The 12,249-nt window shown below is 36.9% G+C and overlaps 1 protein-coding gene across 5 annotated transcripts in view; it reads left to right on the forward strand.

The window, feature by feature from the left end:
• Positions 1–12,249, forward strand: part of LOC113038417 (collagen alpha-1(XXIII) chain-like) — a 112,500-nt gene that overhangs the window by 49,513 nt on the left and 50,738 nt on the right. For all 5 annotated transcript variants that reach the window (XM_026195804.1, XM_026195805.1, XM_026195807.1 and 2 more), the window contains exons 3-4: positions 5,137–5,172; positions 11,416–11,423. In XM_026195804.1, coding sequence (XP_026051589.1) covers positions 5,137–5,172; positions 11,416–11,423 — 44 coding nt within the window. The remainder of the gene's footprint in view (positions 1–5,136; positions 5,173–11,415; positions 11,424–12,249) is intronic.

A 12,249-nucleotide genomic window follows, 5' to 3' on the forward strand; every position in this document is an offset into this window, starting at 1 on the left:
ATATCTGCACTAAAGTTCTTCCAAGGAGAGAGATACAGCGATCTCTGGGATACAGGGGTTCAGCATTTGGTTAAAGGTTTGAAGATCATTTCAGAACAGCCTTAGCTAATGCACCACAATCACAGTATTTTTGCTTAGTGCCAAAACCAACATGTATTTTTCTGTAGCATAGATTTTTTTTCACATAGTATACTGAGGTTTGTAAGACCATTGTAAGTTTGAACATAATGACATACTGATAAAGAATCAACATGAAGAATCAACTGAAAGATCAAACCATCTTGTCATGTATATACTGATTATTTTTAAAGAACATTATTTGAGAGGGGATATGTAGGATGTAATACATGATGTTTGAAGATTAAAAAAAAATGCAAGTCGTTTTCTTTATTTATTTTTTTATTACTCTACAAAATCTGACAAAAGTATTGGTAACTAATTCTGTCTTTCTAGTTCAAAATTCAGATTTAATTCAGTGTGAAACTAGTCGTTTCTTTCAAATTATTTGAGAAATTTAAAAGCATTGCAGATTCCTGAGTACTTTGTTGGACATCCAAGATAGTATTTCCAATTTGCAGCCAAACCATGCTCACTATTTCATTTTATGAAGCTTTGAAGACATCATAATACTACATAATAGAAATATACCCTAGATCAGGGGTGTCCAAACCTGTTCCTGGAGGGCCACTGTCCTGCTGACTTTAGCTCCAAACGTAAACACACGTGAACCAACAAATCAAGATCTTCAAACTTCTAGGCAAGTGTGTTAGAGCTGGTTGGAGCTAAACTCTGCAAGACTTTGGCCCTCCAGTAACAGGTTTGGACACCCCTACCCTATATATTCCATAGGCAGATCTTATGAAAGTGAAGCATGTTAGTCCTGGTAAGTAGGTGCTTTGAACATCTGCCAGCACTGTTGTATAAATCTTGAGTCTTCTATTATTTTCAGATAGGCCTAACAGGTTAATTTAGTCATGGTTTCCATCCTAGTCTTTGATCTTTGTTTAACTTTATTTTTTTAAACAATATGCTTTTTGAATCAGAATCTGTGATCTTTATTTCCAGCAGATCAAGAATAGCATGTTTGGAAAAGTGTACTACTACTACTATGCTACCATAAGTGTACTCTCACTGATGTTTCATTGCATAGTAGGCTTATATACACTGTTCACAGAATGTACATCTTCTGTAACTTTTCAGTTTTTTAGTGTAACCAAAAAAAAAAATGGTTTCATATTAAGGTGTTAAAGAACATCTGCGTTTTAAGGAGAGCATGAACACATGCTATTGTAGCAGTTGAAACTGTTGGTTGGTGTTGGCGGCAGTGGTCTGCAGCGGAGCCTTGATATCTTAAGATGTAGCTCGGCCGTCTTCATCTCAGTCTGGTCTGAATTTGATCTTGGGTGGGTGGGTGGATAACGAGGGGGCAATTATTGGCTTTTCCTCCCTCTTTTCACACCCTTACTGCCAAATGAGCCTGTTCTCTGGTGTTAAAAATTAACATCTTAACATATAACACCTGTTCAATTAATGCCCAAGGAATCCAGAATAAAAGACCCCCTTAATTACACATTCTCAGGCCGCTCCTAATACAACACTGATGGAGGGCTAAAGCCCTTTTCCAAGCACCTGACAATAGTTTGCAAGTGAAGTGTTAAGGAATTAATTAACGTCAAGTCTTTTTGAAAGCTAGGTGTAAATGTTATCAAGGTCTGGTTCCTTTTTATGTAAACTCATGTTGGTCTCAAAGCATTCGCAAAGGAAATGTCTTGTATGAATGTGCCGGATTTCATTAACTTGCTGCATTTAATGTGTGACTTTGATGAGATCTATAGTTAAATACTGATTTTGAAGGTCTGATTGAGGTTCATTTGTATTGCACTTAATGAAACAGATTTAGATTTAAACTATGATTCTTTGCCTTGGGTAGTTATTTTTGCACTTTTTCTGTAGATTTACATTGTTATGCCAGTGGGTGGTGAAAAAAAACCCTTTATGTGCGAGTCTTTGAATTATGCAATCAACCAATCATTTAAAAACCAGGTACGTAAAACCATCTTCATTTTTATGAGCATTAAGTAACAAGAGACCGTCTTTATGAGCAAGTATTTGGATGTGTTGACAATCTTGGCCCCTATATGCATGCTAATATTATTATATGGTATATACAGAAGTGCTGGGGATGCCATCTTCTAGTGAGATGCAGAATTCATTTGACACAGTGATGACAATGAATGATACATGCATTCATGCCATGTTGAAATTACCATAATTTGGAAAGGTGATGTCAAATCACTTGACGTTCTACTCTGCACTGTTCATGTCCTTGGATTTGGGGTTATGCTTTTCTATGGCAACACTGTTGATAACAAATAGGCTGAAACTGCAGCAGTCAGGTGATACAAACTGTAGCTCTCCCAGAATTCCCAGTTTATCAGGTGTAATTACCAGTTCTACGAGGATGTGATTGCCTTTTACAAGTTTGAATCTCATAATTATGATATTTACTCTGTGGCGTGAATGCACTTTGAGGTACATTGTGGAATTGAATGTGTATACTTGATATTGTGCCCTAGTGCACTAAGGGTATAGAGGGCAATTTTGGACACAGTTTTTGAGTCATATGCTCAACTAGTTTACTCATCCAATGAGAGATTCTGCTTTTGATTTGTTTGGACTAGCCTACTTTCGTTGGCGTAGCAAAAACTGAGTGACAATATTTTTGTCTAAAATGTTTCTCAATATATATATTTTTTTTGTTTGTTGAAATTTTTTATAAAAGCTATTATACTTCTAATAATGCTGTTAGTATTGATTTGAACATCAGCATTCTTGCATGTGTTATTGCTTAGATATACAGTACAGTTCTACAAAGTGCATTTAGAGTAATGTGGTTATTGATGTAGTCTGAGTTTTGATAAAGCACCATTTGTTGCTAACATAGGGACTTGGTGATTGTGTCACACAGACATGAGCTTGTATATGTGCCTGAAGTGAGAGGAGCTTGGGTTAGAGGTTAGAGGATCAACCAGCGGATTTGTAGAGATTTTCATAGTATCAAAAGGGCTTAACAGACAGGCTTTTGGAAAAGGCGTTGGGTTTTACACTAAAATCTCTTTTCTGTTTTCACAATGAAGATTTATTTTGTATACTTTAATAGATGCAGTTCTTAGATAAGCGTGTACTGAAAATGATCAAAGCGCAAGGATATTGAATTGGAACATTAAGCTATAATTGCACATGACCATTTTTACTGATCTGTCTTAATTGTTTGTTTTGAGATGTTTAGATTTTTACTTTGTTTATTTTGTAAACTTGCATGTTTTGGTTAATGCAGTAATGCAGTTTGGGTTTTAATGTAAACTAGCCTAGTTGACAAGCATTATGGTGGTTTCAATTAGGAGAACAGGAAATGAACTCTACCTCCAAGCATATTTGGGTAAAATAGGTAGTTTCAAAAGTAAAAGATAAAGCTAAAAATTGCCTGACCCAGCTTTTCCCTGTGATAAATCTCCCACGCGCAGCTCATGCCCTGTGGAGGGGAGTCGATGTTTATGAGAGACATTATAAGGGTGTTGGTATAGATTACCACAGATCGTAGAGCAGAGTGTGGAAAATGTCTTCCATATGACACTCACATATTCAAAACCACCAGTCATTCAGTTCATGAAACATTTCACACAGACCATCATTTCTATTTTTTTGTGTGAATCCCTCAAATGCTAAACAGCACCAAATACAGATTGCATGACATGGTTGTAAACTTTGAGACTTTTTAGTATAATCAGGTTTTATGTGAATAAAAGTTATAAATTAATCTCGAATGCCTCACCTTTTAACCCAGGGCCTGTTGCAAAGGTTGGGGTAGAAATATGTCTTTTTCCTACAAAAAAGAGCTTGTGTGGATTAGAATAATTTGATATTAGTAAAAGAACAATGTGTACAGAATTGTCTGAGAGTAAAACATCTTTATTACACACAGTTGTTTGGCAAATCAAGAAAACTTCTCTTGCCACTAACTACTTGATCAATTTGATGCATAACATCTCAGTGGAGAAAATGAATCCAGAAGGTCTCAGAAGAGCCCTGCCCATGTAGATGAGACGCAAGAGCATCTGAAAAGATCAGAAGTAACAAACACAGACAAAAAATTAACAAAAGCCACTTTTTGTCCACTATAGTTTATAGACTTTCTGAAGTACTGTATGCAATAAAATGTGTTGAAGATTACCTTCAGTGCTGTTTCTTCCTAGTAAAGAGCATTAGGAGGGCTGCAGCTTCTGATTATGAAAAATGTTTTTATATTAAATTATCAGTTGATCAAAGCAAATAATCCTGCTATTAACTGTTCTAGTGGTGGCATCTTAAATTAAGAATTTATACTGTCTATACCAGGGGTGTCTAAACCTGTTCTTGGATGGCCACTGACATGCAGATTTTAGTTCCAACCCTAATTAAATACACCTGAAGCATCTAAACCATCTTCAGATCCAACTTCCAGGCAAGTGGTGTTTGAGGCTAAACTCTACAGGACGCCTGATCCAAACCATTTAGTATTTCAGTTGTAGTTAAATTATTCTAATGCACACAATCTTTTGTAGTGTCTTCCTGTAGTTCACTAGACCATGGCACTGGCAAATGCGTAATTGTAATTCAGCTTTTCTCAAAGCTTTCTGGTATCTGCTAAATTCAGCCTTCCTTTTTTTTCCTAGTTTCTGCTACTTTGTGAGAAGTCTTTGCGTTTGTTTGGCTGGACCTATATGACGTAATTCTTGGCTACTATTATGCTGCAGAAGGGGACTGCAAAAATGGTCTTTCCATGTGTCTGTCGCAAGACATCTTTTCCCACCTCTCTTATCTGGGGGTGGAGACTCCCAGGGAAGTTTCCACCAGAACTATCAGCCCAGCTTGTGGAAAAGGATGTGTTCCTTTCACATTGGGGAAGGGATCAGTGATATCTTCACAGCCAGTTGCTAAAGACAAGAGTTTATATAACACATAAAATTAATTGGTCATAATTACCATTGCATGATAAAAAAAAAAGTATGTATGATCACAGCTTTAGTGGTCATTGACCAAAGTCATAAATTCTAGATAAAAATATGCAATTAATCCACCGTTACCCTCTTTTCTCAGGTCCTCCAGGAAAACGTGGAAGAAAAGGCAACCCTGGTGAGTACCTGTGCATGACACACAATATTATACACATCCAATAGTTTAAAAATGACCCGAACCTAGTCTAAAATTACAGCTATGTTTTCTTTTGTCAGACTCAAACTTTGATGTAAATCCAGTGGCAAAACAGAGAAACAAATAACATTTTTGACTTAACATGTACTACAGTATTTACTGTACATAGAATAATGAAAGTTATCTCATCTGAAGTTCTGCTACTATGTACTGTAATTTTACTGCATGTGTAAGTAGTATTGAAACCTTGTAGATGAGCCTGTTGGCCAACTTCCCTCATCATCAGTCCATGCAGAAGAAAATGGTCTACTACAGTGCTTTGTATTTCATCAGGAACAAATAACCTTAAACCTCATCCCCTTCATTTTATATTTTCCCCTCCTATTCCTCTTTGTTTCCCACTAAAAGGTTCATTTTCCAAAACTCATAATCAATAATCACATAATAAATGATATGCGCCTGTGCATATCACCCTCAGTTTCTGATTGGTGTGCCAATGCTGGGCTTGTTATCTACTTGATAGATACATAATCATCTTGTTTTATGAAATAACCAAGTATAAACAGCCACCCAAGAAACATGCTTCCTGATGTTCCTTCCTTCTAGGAGGTCCTTCTCTGTTCCTAACTTAAGCTGTGAACATTTTATCATCTACAGAACATGTCATTCTTGCAAACCAGGCTTGAGCACAATCGTTTACACTTGTGAAACGTATTGTGTGGCTGTTTACTGACATCTCTAGTCAGTTAAACAGCTTTTATAGTCCCTCAGATGCTATATAAAGTGGATTGTTCTGTATCTGGAAACCTTATGCATAACGCAATGGCCCATTTCTGAATAATTATTGGGTGGGTGGTGGCAGTAAATAAGGAAGATGTTTTTCTCTGCCATGGGGCTGCTGCTCTGGTGGTCCAGTACATTCAGTGGCAGGCACACTATGATCATCTTCAGTTTTACTCTCGTGTTTATGCATATTATTATGCAAGATGAGTACAAATGGACCAAATTCATCACATAATGCTTGGCATGGTGAGACTTGAAGTGATCTCAAAGCAGGTATGACGCGTAACTGCATGACAACAAGAACTGGCCCCATGTATGCTATATATACACACAGATATTCAAACACATTGTCAGATGAGAAGAACTGTGTCTTTGTTCTGTGTGTGATGACTTTGGCTGGTTGATGGGAGGACTGACAACCTCCAAAACACACAGCCTGGTGTCCATAAAAAGCTGCTCTCCTGCCGCAGGGCTTTGAGTGACCTGAACTTGACACAGTGGGAATCTCCTTTCCTCTGTTCACCATGACAGAGATGGATCAAATCTCCCTCGTGGCCGTGTGACTGAAAGCACTCTTATCACCATGGCCATTTGTAGGAGTTATCGCTTGTTTACTTGGCTCTCTGATCCTGTGCAGGGAAGATCTGGATCCTCCCAGCAGCGCTTGTGTCTCCAGATCCATTCTGTGTCACATTCCACTCCTACTATCACATCCCTCAGGCAGCAGAGCGGAGAGACATGCCAATGACTGTTTTGTGCATTATGTTCATTGCGCTGATCAAGAGCTAGGGAAGCTGTGCGGCACAGGAGATAACAACCCAGATATCTACTTGTGATGCTTTTGACACTCTATAAAGGGTTACTGCAGGAGCTTGACCTCACCATCAACTCCTGCGTTTTCCATCAAGAGCATGATTCGGCTTTGTTGGTCTATACCGCATGATTTTGTATAGCTGAAGTGACTTGCCAATAAATCAAAACAGATCATGGTAGATTGCAGATCACCAAATACAACTTATTTCACAAGAATGCCCTTTTGGACACTAGCATCGTTCCCACACTACTGGAATGTTTTTGGATTTCTCTCTTGCCTGAATTCATTAAGGATTCTCTAGTTTCACAGACTGCTGTATCTGTTAAGTCTGAACCAAATAAGCACTGTTAAACATGTATTTCTGTAGAGTTCTGAAACATTTTGGCCTTCTAAGTACAACATATCTATATATTAATGCAAAACCTCCCACTTTGTGCAAAGCCCAACTAGAGAAAAACACTGTTTTTCTTTTTAAAACTCAGAAGACTTAATAGAGCTCTCAGCTAAGTGTAATTTTAGTATCAACTTTGTCTCAGATGTTTGACATAAAATTCCTTTGCAGAAATAAGACTTGAAACCAATGAGACAATTGTTGACACACAGCAAGAGTACAGAGTAAAAAAAATGAGCTGCTGAGATAAATAGATCTTAGAAGAATTTACTGAATAAAGCTTGAGGAATATGGAAATCTTCATCTTTAGGTTGCAAACTTTGGTATTTTGACAAACTTAGTAAACCAGGGATTTGAGAAGCTATCTCTTCTGAACACTTATGTGAGATAAAAATGTGCCAGTTAGGTAAAGTTATCAACCAAGTTATCGTAGATTAAGTTTTGTTACAATTTTGAAAATGACTTGGAGGTTGATGCTTAGAAACATCAAGCAAACTATATGCCATTTTCACTATATGCCATTTCTAGGTGTTTTTATGGCGTTTGTTTCGTAGTTGTAATATATCAAATATTTAGCATAGTTAAAGGGTTAGTTCATCCAAGAATGAAAATTAATTCTTCTTCCACTCACCCTTGAAGCATTTTAGGTGTATGTGACTTCCTTGTTAATCCAACCAGAGTTATATAAAAAATTGTCCTTGCACTTCTAAGCCTTTTAATGGGGTAAGTGGGTGTTTGTTGTCAGCAGTTAAGAAGATGTGGAAAAGTGTGCGCATCTGTAATAAAACATCCCTCACACACCCCTGGGGGGTGAATAAAGGCCCCCTGTAGCGAATCCATGTATTTTTGTAAGATGGAAGACTTATGCGTCGCGCCTCTGGGAAATTTAGGAACAAAGGAAACAAAGTTTCATTACTTTAGCAAAGTAAAACCAGTCTCCTCTTTGCTTATTTCGAAATCCTCTGATATTTTTTCTTTACAAATCCTTGTTTTGTGCTTCTAATTAGTGACCAACATTTTGTTTTGTTCTCTCTCCGTACTCGCCATTAACAACGCAGCGCTGACGAACTACGACATCCGGCTGCATGTTTTCCGGTTCCCAACAGTTAGCAGAAGTGAGAAAAGAAATGTTTGAAATCTGGATATTTATCTTACAAAAACGCATGGATTCGCTACAGGGGGCATTTATTCAACCCCCAGAGCCGTGTAAGGGACATTTTATTATACATGTATGCATTTTATTTTACTTCTTCTGAACTGTTGACAACAAAGCAAGGACAATTTTTTACATATCTCTGTTTGGATTAATCTGAATTAAGAAAGTTACATACACATAAGATGCTTCGAGAGTGAGTAGAACATGGAAAGATTTAAATTTCTGGGTGAGCAAACCCTTTAATTACAAAATGTAAACAAAATATGATCCCACTTATATGTTAGGTGTCTTTAAATACTATGTACTTATATAATGAACTGTGTTCAAGTTGAGTTGCAAAAAAACTAAAACCTTGCTGCTATTGGGGCGGTATAAGGTTTGGGCAGGTTTTGTGGTACATATAAGTTTAAGGGGTAGAGGTAGGGACAACAGTGTAATTGTAGGTGTAACTAAATTCAGAAATAGTTATATATTGATTTGATGTTCAGGAAACATTATTATCACTGTTGAAAACAGATGTGCTGCTTAATTTATTGATATTTTTGGCAAAACTAGATACATTTTTGGGGATTCTTTGGTGGAAAAAAAGTTCAAAAGAATAGTATTTATTTGAAATAGAAACATAAATAAATTTTTACATAAATGTCTTCACTACAGTGATGGACAAAGTACACAACTCCATTACTTGAATAAAAGAGTAAAAAAAACAATTATTTTGAGTAAACGATATTGCTAGTCAAATATTATCCCATTGCAAGTGAAAGTTGTAAAGACAGATTTTTTTTTATTAAGAAAAAAGTACAGAAGAAATTGAAATTTAAAGTACTTAAGTACCAAAAGTCAATTTTTGTTGACACCGGTCTCGAGTCCCACAGAGGAGATCGGAAGGATACAAAAGTGTTTGGTTTTTGTTTGTGTGCGCCAGTCGTCCACGAGAGGCTGTCGCGCTGTTTTGTGTTTATTTAGTTATTAAAACTTTATTTGATTGTCCACCGGCTCCCGCCTCCTCCTTCCCGTGATTGTGAAGTTTTTAATGTGTTACACTAGAGGAAGGAGGGACATGCTGCTGAAGATCCCTTGCCAGTGCAGTCGAGTAGGGCGAAGGAGGGCTGGAGTGAGTTGCCGGGAGGTGGCGGGAACTGGGGGACAGTCAAGTGAAGTTTTAATAACCAAATAAACACAAAACAGCGCTACAGCCCCTCACGGACGACTGCCATGCACAAACAAAAACCAAACACAAAATAAATCCCAGGCCTGGTCCTCTCTCGTCCTTAACTGTCGTCGCTTCTCTTTTTTATCCTTCTGATTTCTTCAAGACCGCTGAGTGGAGCACTCCACCGGTCCCACGGCTCTTGGCCCCACCCACTCGTCAATACGATATAGCCTACCAACATTAATTATGAACTGCAATATTCCTAGTGTGATTTTTGAATTGCAATTAAGTCCGCGTGCATTGCATGTTTTGAAGCGCGGACGCGCACGAGTTGTAATAACAGTGAAGGTCTTGGATCAATGTCATTAAAAGGTTCAATCGTTCCGCATTATTAAAGAGAAAAAAATCATCCGTTTGAACTCTACACTTTTTTCATTCGGTAAACAGTTTGTAAAAAGCATTTCACATGTACAGGGTAAGCAGGGCACAAATGCAGGGTTAATTGTAACACTACAAGATTTAAACATTTCCACATAACAAATGGTACAAAATTTCGCAATATTTCCTTGACGTATCTCTCTTTATAAATACTTATAAATACTTTATAAATACTTAATTTCTGTAATCAAACTTTTAAGTAAGACTATTTTGATGGGTCGTGAAATAGATTACACTTGTCTAGGTGGGTCGTGGAATGGAAAAGTTTGGGAACCCCTGCTCTAAAGCATCTTACAATACATTATGCCTACTGACTCTACTAACTAGCTTGTAGTATCTTTGAAATAAAGAGCTTTTAGAATGTTAAAATATAGAAATGAAACAAGTGAGGTGACAAAAAACAAACAAACATTGGTAACACTTTAGAATACTGTATTGCCATTAATAAAAAACTACACAGAAAACAATTGACTAATGCATTATTAACATTCTTTTAACTACTATAACTAACAAAAAACTCTGATTAGTGATTTAATAAGTAATAGCACTCAGTTGAAAGTGGTAATTCACCACACAAGTTATTCAGTAATGACGGAACAATATTCTAAAGTGTTACCAAACAACTTTATTTAACACCCCACAAAAGCATGATGGTAGTGATCTCACACAGCTAGTGTAAACATTCATCCACATTTGAACTAAATGTACAGTAAAAACAGCAACATTTATTTGACATCATCACTCTTGCAATACTTTGATGTCATACACCGAAAGCTCTGTGCAGTCCTATTGTCACCTATTGTGATTTGTTAGAAAAGGCACAACAGTTGTGCTTTATCAGTAATGTTTTTGTTTACACAAATTTGCAAAATCAGACAATATCGTTCTTATACATACAAAAACATTAGCTTATTGAATTGTTGTAAATACATGTTACATTTGCAACTAGTCAGTGTTCAAAAACTCACTCACTGATTTTTAAAGCTGCTACATGACTTTCTACTTTAAGGACCTTAACAGTAATGTAGTGGAGTGAACAGTACAAGGTCCATTGAATACCTAATGTTAAGCGCTACACTTGTGGTTTCTCTTTACTTTTGGCACTGCTCAGAGGTGTTCCAGCTACACAATTTATCACACACAGACGTTTGCCAAATCTGGAATTGTTCAAAAGTGGAAAAGAAACAAGGGTCCATTTTTATCTGTACCACCGTCCTTTGATAGATCAATACTATGAGCCAGAACCAGTTTTCTTCTTGTGCAGATACTTGAATGCTGTGTTTGTATGTAGTGTACCTCATTGATTCTGGCAGCTAAACAGATATGCATGAACATGACTTAAATTCCTTATGTTGACAAAAAATGAGACAGCATATTAATGATTGTATAATTGATTATTATATCATTAATATTCTGCACATGATTACTCTTCAGTACAACAAATATTTGTGACTGTTACATACAACTGTTTGTTTTTCTTTGTGTTTCAGGAATTCCAGTAAGTACTCCGTTATCACTAAGGCTTTAATTCAGAACGAATGTGAGTTGGTCTGGAGGTGGGCAGATACAGCATGGCATGCCGTGTTGGCTTTGCAACCTTGATATAGACTGCAACTGAGGTGAGATAAGATGAAATGGAGAATATATGCTCCAGGAGACAGTATCTGAATTTATCGCACTCCATTTTTCACCGTCTGGCATTAATCCTGACCGCCTGTATCGTAATAACCAGGCATGCCTTTAAAAAAATCCAACAGCTGATTCAAATTTTTTCGTGCCTTACACAGAATGCACAGTAAACACTAGTACATATTGAAATGTATGTGTATCGTTGTGATGACACAGCAGCACAACAGTTTTATTGCTGTTACTGTGTCACATTTGTCAACATGAGCAGAAAGCCTCCATAATAAAGTAGAAGAGTGTGTAAACATGCATGGATGCCCCAAACACGTTCCATTTTTATGAGCTGTGTTTATGTATTGCAAATGGACTATTAAAGGGGTCCTATTATGCTTTTACAATGTCTTGATTTTGTTTTGGAGGTATACTAAAACATACTCTTCTGCTTGGTGCAAATTATGTTTTAGACAGGATGTTAACTGCTTAAAAATAACTGTGCTTTGTTCTTTAATTCTAACATTATAACACGAATTGCAGTGAAAATACAGATTAATTTATTTATACAGTTGAATTTATTTATACCATAGTCTAGTGTTTCCCACAGACTTGGACTCTGTGGTGGAATATATATGTAAATTCATTCAATACCAGCAGTAGGTGCTGTTGGAGTGGTAGAGATCGAGGTTTCCCCGGTACACAAA

Source organism: Carassius auratus, chromosome 21 (genome assembly GCF_003368295.1).
Source record: "Carassius auratus strain Wakin chromosome 21, ASM336829v1, whole genome shotgun sequence".
In the NCBI taxonomy this organism is placed as follows: Eukaryota; Metazoa; Chordata; class Actinopteri; order Cypriniformes; family Cyprinidae; genus Carassius; species Carassius auratus.